The 8,125-nt window shown below is 23.9% G+C and overlaps 4 protein-coding genes across 4 annotated transcripts, besides 18 other annotated features; 3 read left to right on the top strand and 1 right to left on the bottom strand.

Moving 5' to 3' along the window:
- Positions 1-66: 66 nt before the first annotated feature.
- Positions 67-251: a sequence feature (AT_rich).
- Positions 252-599: 348 nt separating this feature from the next.
- EDI_093430 (protein YIF1A, putative) lies at positions 600-1,444 on the bottom strand (the record flags this gene model as incomplete). The annotated part of the gene is made up of 2 exons (XM_001736247.1): positions 600-810; positions 858-1,444. 2 exons carry the CDS (start codon positions 1,442-1,444, stop codon positions 600-602), a joined length of 798 nt encoding a protein of 265 aa, XP_001736299.1.
- Positions 1,445-1,459: 15 nt separating this feature from the next.
- Positions 1,460-1,508: a microsatellite.
- An 84-nt stretch (positions 1,509-1,592) lies between these two features.
- Positions 1,593-1,729: a microsatellite.
- A 454-nt stretch (positions 1,730-2,183) lies between these two features.
- Positions 2,184-2,403: a sequence feature (AT_rich).
- A 36-nt stretch (positions 2,404-2,439) lies between these two features.
- EDI_093440 (uncharacterized protein) lies at positions 2,440-3,814 on the top strand (the record flags this gene model as incomplete). The annotated part of the gene is made up of 4 exons (XM_001736248.1): positions 2,440-2,629; positions 2,685-2,830; positions 2,882-3,298; positions 3,356-3,814. 4 exons carry the CDS (start codon positions 2,440-2,442, stop codon positions 3,812-3,814), a joined length of 1,212 nt encoding a protein of 403 aa, XP_001736300.1.
- Positions 2,729-2,751: a sequence feature (AT_rich).
- Positions 3,304-3,354: a sequence feature (AT_rich).
- Positions 3,592-3,634: a sequence feature (AT_rich).
- Positions 3,815-3,844: 30 nt separating the features above from the next.
- Positions 3,845-3,919: a sequence feature (AT_rich).
- Positions 3,920-3,923: 4 nt separating this feature from the next.
- On the top strand, positions 3,924-4,835 carry EDI_093450 (neuroguidin, putative; the record flags this gene model as incomplete). The annotated part of the gene is made up of 2 exons (XM_001736249.1): positions 3,924-4,024; positions 4,076-4,835. 2 exons carry the CDS (start codon positions 3,924-3,926, stop codon positions 4,833-4,835), a joined length of 861 nt encoding a protein of 286 aa, XP_001736301.1.
- An 8-nt stretch (positions 4,836-4,843) lies between these two features.
- Positions 4,844-4,946: a sequence feature (AT_rich).
- A 60-nt stretch (positions 4,947-5,006) lies between these two features.
- Positions 5,007-5,027: a sequence feature (AT_rich).
- A 208-nt stretch (positions 5,028-5,235) lies between these two features.
- Positions 5,236-5,331: a microsatellite.
- Positions 5,332-5,402: 71 nt separating this feature from the next.
- Positions 5,403-5,423: a sequence feature (AT_rich).
- Positions 5,424-5,783: 360 nt separating this feature from the next.
- Positions 5,784-5,841: a sequence feature (AT_rich).
- Positions 5,842-5,895: 54 nt separating this feature from the next.
- Positions 5,896-5,924: a sequence feature (AT_rich).
- Positions 5,925-6,178: 254 nt separating this feature from the next.
- Positions 6,179-6,257: a sequence feature (AT_rich).
- Positions 6,258-6,277: 20 nt separating this feature from the next.
- On the top strand, positions 6,278-7,654 carry EDI_093460 (uncharacterized protein; the record flags this gene model as incomplete). The annotated part of the gene is made up of 2 exons (XM_001736250.1): positions 6,278-6,306; positions 6,352-7,654. The coding sequence occupies 2 exons, from the start codon at positions 6,278-6,280 to the stop codon at positions 7,652-7,654; spliced, it is 1,332 nt and encodes a 443-aa protein (XP_001736302.1).
- Positions 6,312-6,339: a sequence feature (AT_rich).
- Positions 7,652-7,774: a sequence feature (AT_rich).
- A 283-nt stretch (positions 7,775-8,057) lies between these two features.
- Positions 8,058-8,121: a sequence feature (AT_rich).
- Between the last annotated feature and the right edge of the window lie 4 nt (positions 8,122-8,125).

Below are 8,125 nucleotides of genomic sequence, written 5' to 3' on the forward strand. Positions count from 1 at the left end.
CTAGATAAGAATACTTAATTAATAAACATGTACTTAATCATTTCATTGAAAAAAAGAAAGAAAGTGATAAAATAAGATTTATAAAATTATTTATCAAAAATAAAGAAATAATGTTTTTTTGTTAAAATTATGTTTGATAAAAATTTTCATTAAATTATGATTTAAAATACGATTTTTTTTAATAAGTTGTTATATAAAACATAAAAAAAATAATAATAAAATCTAAAAAGGTCTTAAAAAAAATAAATAATCATGGGAAAAAAGAGATATTATTGTGAGTATTGTCAAAAACACCTTGTTTATGGAGGAACCAGAAGCAGAAAAGAACATATTCTTGGAAAGAAACACAAAGATAAGATGGTTGAATATTTTAAACAGTTTGAAGCAAATATTTTGCAACGTATGATTGATATAGTTGTTCTTGACTATCAAACAAATGGACCAAACACAACAACCCAAATACCTCAATACACACCATATCTCTCAACTTGGGAAAAACAGAGTAAGTTACAATACCAACAGATTGCAGAATCAATGAATTGATTTATTTGTTATATAATTGTTTATTAAAAAAGAACAAAGAAATCTTGACAAAGAAATCATTTCATCATAAAGAAAATAAGAATAATTTGGAACACTCCAACGCATATTGAATAAATACGTTTTTTATTTTCTTCTGTTTGAATTGATGCTAACGAACCAAATAACATTTTATAAAGGAAAAAAGCATATGAAGTTCCAAAAAATAATAATGCTATATATGTCAAATAAGGAATTTGTAATGAACCAACGAATGTACACATTAATACACTATTTAAAATAAGTATTGTTTTATTCTCTAAATTCATTTAACAAACGGTACAAAAACATAGGAGACATATGACAAATAAATTCTAAAGTCAGATGAATAATTAAATAACATATATTCAAGGAATTTTAATACTAGTACTTCAAGTGAAATAAGAATTAAACATAATGTTGTTGTCATACTTAATGTTTCTGGTGTAAATGTTCCTTTAGATCCATAATAAAATCCAATAGCAAGAACATATGTAATAAATCCCATTAAAGGAATATATAAATCTGGAGCATAAATATCCTCTTGTGGAACGTTATATAATTTAGATTCATCTTCTCCAATTATATATTTTCTTTCCCAATTACCTAAGAATGGATATGGCATTATAATCATTAATATTTTTTTCAATACGAATGAAGTGTTAACATTAAAATAATATCTCCATGCATCAAATGAAAAAATTCCACCTAATTGTGACTTAAGTAGTTGGTCTCCTTGATTTAAATAATTTTGTGCTACAGAAAGACCAGCACTAGCAAGCGGATTTGCCGCAATATTATTAAAGAATTGATCTGCTTGAGACCCTTGTTGATTTTGTGTTGGAGGGATAATTGTTTGTGGACTGGTTGGTTGAGGAGATGACATTTTACAAATTAATAGTTTTTCTTTTTATTTATTATTTTAAGAATTATTTTTTATTTTTTTTTTTTGTTAATAAAAAAGTTATTAATTACAAAATAATTCTCTTTTTCATACTATCACATTATTATTTAGACAAATATACATTGTTTCCTTATTGTCATACTTGTTTGATTTTTCTTTTTGTTATTTATCTTTACTTCTAATTATTTTCTATATCTAATTAGATACTAAAACTTATTTTTAATACTCCTCATTCTTTAACTTCTTTTTTTATTTCTTTTTATTTTTTGAAAATTTTTTGTTCATTGTAAGAAATGAAGCTATCACAAATACCTTCAATTTATTAGTTAATGAAGAGTGTCATTAAATCATACAAACAAGGTAATACAAATTTGATATACAGTACACTATATTTCTTTATGGTTTAATGATAATCTTATTACAACAAAATATGTTACTTACTATATATCTATTAGTTTATTTTAAGTTATGAATAAAGTTTCTTCATTAAGAATAGTATAATATTTTTATCTCATTGTCTATTTTTGTTTATCATATTTAATCATTTCCAATAAAATATTAAACTACCAAATAATTGATATTTTAACAATAAATCTTTTAAAAAATATACATCTATCATAACAAAATATAACACTCTTTAAACTACAACTTTTTTAATGAAAAACACAATTATTATTATCTCTGAATAATACAAATGGTTCAGAATAATGAAATAAATTGGAAAAATAAGAAATAAACAAAATCATAATAAAAATAAAATGATTTAATTTTATTAAAAATTTAGTAATTTTTTAATATTTGAATGAGTTCTAAAAATTTTTTGAAGTATTTAAATACTTCTATTAAAATATAGTATCAATTATGATAATATATCGTTTTATAAAACAATATTTTATAATTATTTTCTGAATTACAAAAACTAAAAAAATTATAAAAATTATCGAAATCTTTAAAGTCAAAAGAATAATAAACGAAAAATGAATTCATCTAAATTATCATTAACATCATTATTTACACCCCCATTTACCGTATTAGATACTATTATTGAATTTGCACTTAAAAATAAAGATACTAAAATGGCAGATTATGTTTATAAAGCATTAACTATTGCCAATAGATTAGAATTATATGTTCATAGATGTGTTAGTGAAGAAATACAAGGAACTCGTTTGTTTTAGATTAAAATTTAGAAAAAGAAAGTACTATAAATTCATTAATATAGAGAGTGAACAAACAGCATTTCGATTAAATTCTAAAACAACACGGTTATTAAATATTATTTATTTAAACCAAGGCATTGGATTTCTATTTCATTGTTTATCACCTCTTTTTGATGAAATAGAAAAAAAGAAAATAAAAATAAAACCTGTTTGTTAATTAACTTCTTTCAATATATTTGAATTGACATTCAACTTCTAGCTTAGAACATGTAAAACTGGTGACCAAGATTTAATAATTTGTGCTCAATTAGTAAATATGACATTTCAAAGAACTATTTCAAATATTGATAATTGTCCTTCAATAGTAAGAAGAGTTTTAAGAAAAGTATATGATGAGTTAAATAATAAATTTCCTCAAAGTAATACATCTTGGATATGTCTTGGTGGATTTATTTTCTTAAGATATATTTGTCCAGCAATTATACGTCCATTAGAATGGGGATTAGTATACGATATTCCTACAGATATGCTTGAAACATATACACAAATATCTGTTGTATTACAGAAAGTAGCAAATGTAAAACATTCTGATGTTGATGATCCATTAGGAAGATTAACAAATGTTTTAGTTGAATCAAGAAAGTTAGATTATTTCAAATTTGTTACTGAATTAGCTGTTTGTTTTTATTTTAATATTCATAATTTATATACGTACATAATTATTAATTTATAGAATGTACCATATGAAACAATAATTGAAGAATATCCAACAACAACACAACAATTTAATTATTACCTTGGAAGATTACAAGATTATTTCCTTCAACATAAACAAAATATCATTTCAACACTTAAACCTTCTCAAATAAATGATTTTTCATTATTTGAACAAATGAATTTTAATGAACCTGATTCTCAAGTTATTCTCCCATCTATTGTATTAAATAATTTATCTCAATTCCCTCAATCAATTAAATCTAAAAATATTTTAATTGAATTAAAAAAAAAAATTGAAAAAGGATTAATGATTACTTTATGGGATATGCATTATCTTCAAAAGTCAATGCAATTAGAACAAGCAATCTATGAAGAATCTACAAAAGATCTTGTAAATGCACGTTACAATAGTTATTTTCCAGGAATAGTTACATCATCAGTAGAATTAATATATCGAGAAGATTATTCTCAATGAACATGAACATCTGTTAGATATTTTGGTTAGATATTTTTAAATTGAAAACTTTTTATAAAAAAAATTAAAAAAGGGTTTTTATTTAATAAAAAATTTTCAAATAAACAATATGAGTGAAGAACAACACGATTATGAATTAATAGAAAAAATGAAAGCACTAAGAGAAATTGTTGTTGAACTAACAAATAAAATAAATGTATTAAATATGAAGTTTGAAAATTTATACAAATGAAAACAAAAGAGTAAAATTTATTTATTTAGACTACAACAAAATCCATTAAACACACAAAAAGGTATTTCCTTTTTAGATGTAAAATATTCATTGTTGTTTGAATATAATATGTATTTAGCTTATTATTGTTGGATCAAATCATCAGGATCAAATGTTGAACGTCATAAAGCTATTGAACGATTATTTTATCTTCGTATTTTAATGGAACGTTGTAAACCAATAGAAAAGAAGTTAAAATATCAAATCGATAAACTTTTAGCAGAAACTATTACTGATGAATCTTTAAATGCTAAACCAAATGTAGATGATCTTGTTGTTGAAAAGAATGAAGATGGTATTTATAAACCTACTACTATTGCAGGTAAAGCTATGGAGGTTGAAGTAAATGATGTACCTGATGCTAAAACTTTTGCTCGCCATGAACTAGAAGAAAATGTAGATGATGATATTGATGCTCCTGAAGAAATTGGATTTGACGGACAAGTTGTTGTTGATAAAGGACAAATGGAAAGAGAAAAAGAGATTAGAGAATATGAAGAACAAATGCATGTACGTTTGAATAAAAAACAAAAATTAACAAAAATTCGTGATGAATTTCAAGAACTTGAAGATTTTGTTAGTAATTTAAAAGATGACTTAGTTAAGGAGTATAGAGGAAATAAACTTAAAGGAGATATTGTTGATGATAATGACTCTATTAACTCTGAAGAAATTGAAAGTCAAGGAAGTGATGATAATAGTGATCAAAGTGGAATTGATGATGAAGAAATTGATAGTGATGAAATTTGATTGAATTGATTTTTATTAAAAAAACTTATTAATTTTTTTTTGTTATTTCATAAAATGTTTTTAATATCACTAAAATTTATAATTTTGTTTTATTTAGAATTTATTTTAATTGTAACAATTCCTAGTTTGTAGTTTTAACACTAAAATGATTACTCAGTAAAACGAATAAACATTTAAAAATTTATTTTATATGTAAGTACGATTAGCAAATTTTTTAATAATTAATAGACACATTTTTTTAGTACATAACTAACTAATTGGAAATAACTCTCTTGTTAAAAAAAAACTCTTCTTAATTTGAATTCAATAACATTACTAGTCAGCCGTGCTATACTTAATATACTTTTAGAGTATTCAGAGCTATTTTAAGACTTTTTGATGTTATGCAATAATCATTGTTAAAAAAAAAGTAAATATATTAAAAACAAAAAATAAGTAAATATTATTAAATAATTAAAGAATGAAACAATAACTTACAATAATGAATAGAATAAATTTATTGGAAATTAAAAAGAAGCTTATGGAAAAAATTGATTTTTCAACTTTTCAAATTTAAATAACATGAGGAATAAATTTAAAAATTTTTTTCTTCATAAAATAAGATTTCAGTATCATTTCGACTTGTAGTAACTAATAAGTAAAGGTCAGTTTTAGTTTTATGATTCCTGATTTATGCAAACTTCACTTTTACAATAAAATGTTTGAAAAAGAAACAAAAACAGGAATAATAATTGTTATGTTATGTTATATTTGATAAACTTTTGTAAAAAAAATAAGTATTTCAAATATAAACAAAAAATACCAGATTTAAATAAATCATAAATAAAAAAGATGACGTGAATACAATAAATAAAAAATATTAAGTAGTTCTTAAAAAATACCATAAACTAAATATACCCTTATTTTTAGAAGAAGCTAAAGAAAATACATTTTTAATAAATGAATGTGAATAAAAGATTTTTTTAAAAAAAAAAGAATTAGAATATAAAGATAAATAATAAAAAAAGATCTTTCTAGAAGTAGTAAAAATATATTTTAATGCCTCTTTCATTGAAAGAACTTATTAAAATTAAATTAAATTTTTTAATTCTTTGAACTATTTAAAGAATCTAATTGAATCTTAAAAAGTAAACAGTTAATCTTTATGGCTGATATTTGCTTGGTTATTCTTGCTCTTTGTTTCCCATCAATTTCACTTTGTTGCAAATATGGAGAATGCAATCAAACAGTATGTATCTGTGTTATTCTTGAATGTTTCCTTTGTTTCTGGGGAGGAGTTATTTTTGCTTTAATCAAACAACTTGAAGATTAAAATTGTTTAACTCTTAATTCATTGATTAAAGATAATTTTTAATTTACTGAAATCATATAAAAACAAATTTAGTTTTTATTTTTTTTAATGAAAATAAAAATTTTTAATTTGAACCAACTAAAAAAGAGTAATGGGAAATAAAGCTAGCAAAAAAATCAAGTGTGTTTTTATTATTTACTTATTTAATTAATACTCATTATTTAGGATTATTACTATTAATGCTGCAGAATCAAAACATAAAACTATTTCTGAGGTTGTTCGATTTGCACCACCTTTGAGTATTATTATTATAAAACCTGGAACTTATGAAGAAACAGAACCTATTATTGTAGATAAAGCAATTCAAATTATTGGTATTAATGAAGGTAAAGCAAAACCAATTGTTACATCTCCTCGTGGCTGTATTGAAATTGACTGTCCAGATAAAGTTATAATTAAAGGACTTGATCTTCGAAACACTGAATCAAAAGTAGTTATTGACGCAAAACAAGGTGAAGCTTGTATTGATTCTTGTGATATTTCTACAGCAGAAGATGGTGTATCTGTTACTCATACCGCTAAAGTAATGTTAACTAATTGTCGTATTTGTGGATGTTCTAAAGCAGGTCTTCATTGTGGAGGAAAAGAAATTAGATGTATTACACGAAATGTACAAATTTATGAATGCACAACTGGAGTTGCAATATTTAATGAGGCAAATCCATTAGTATCGTCATGTAATATTACACAATGTGGAATTGGATTGTTTGTAAGTGAAAAAGGAAGAGGATGTATTACTGATACTTTAATTTCAGGTAACAAAAAGCCAGGAGTGTTAACTCATTCTGGTGGTAACCCAGTATTAAATAATACTAAGATTGTTGATGGTTCATCAAATGGAGTATTTGTTCGTTCAAAAGGAAAAGGTGTTTTTGTAGGATGTGAAATTTCAAAAAATAATTTACCTGGCATTGCTTCTTGTGAAGGTGGAGAACCATTAGTTGTTTCATCAGCTATTTGTGAAGGAAGAAATGCTGGCGTTTTTGTTTATGATAATGGAAAAGGTATTTTTGCACAATGTCAAATTCGAGATAATACAATGCCTGGTATTGAAGTGAGAGCATCTGGTAATCCGATTGTTGTTGGATGTGAGGTTTCACGAGGACAATCAAACGGTATTTATATTCATAATAAAGGAACAGGTTTATTTGCTCAAACTAAAGTTAATGAAAACACATTACCAGGTGTTGCTGTAAGAACTTCTGGAGATCCTATTTTATGTGATTGTGAACTTGTTGCTGGTAAAGACAATGCATTATTTGTAAGTGATAAAGGAAAAGGTGTTATTTTAAATACTCTCATTGAAGGATGTTCAGCACAACCAATGGTTATTCAAGATGGAGAACCATTAATGGTTGGGTGTTCTGTAGTTGATGGAAAGAAAAATAATGTTCAGGCATGGATTAATGCTATTCCTGAACATCTTGGTTTATTAGAAGAAGATATGCCTGATTTTGATGCTGTCTAATTTTAATTTTTTTATAAATAAAATTATTTTAATTAGAATATTAAAGAAAAAAATTATTTAAAAAAAAATTATTATGAATTGTTTAATATTTTTTTTTTAAACTAATAAAATAATTAATTACTAGAACTATTAATCAAAAAGAAAATATGTCAATTGTTATTTACACTTCATCAACTGGAGGAAATTTAGTTAGTAAAAACTTTAATTCTATGCAAACCATAGTTAAGGTTCTTACCAAACAAGAACCTAAAATTGTTTTTATTGATATTGATTCTGATTCAAAAAAATTTGCTGAAGAAAAAAGTGGAAGAAAAGGACAATGGCCATTATTATTTAATGGAGAAAAATTTATAGGAAGTTATGAGGATATTGAATATTTAAATGAAGATGGAGAGTTAGCTCCATTATTAAAGTAATATAATTTTTTTTCTTTTAAATTTTTAAGAGAAATTTATACATAATAAAAAGAAT

Source organism: Entamoeba dispar, genomic scaffold (genome assembly GCF_000209125.1).
Source record: "Entamoeba dispar SAW760 scf_1105229459701 genomic scaffold, whole genome shotgun sequence".
NCBI classification, from domain to species: domain Eukaryota; phylum Evosea; order Mastigamoebida; family Endamoebidae; genus Entamoeba; species Entamoeba dispar.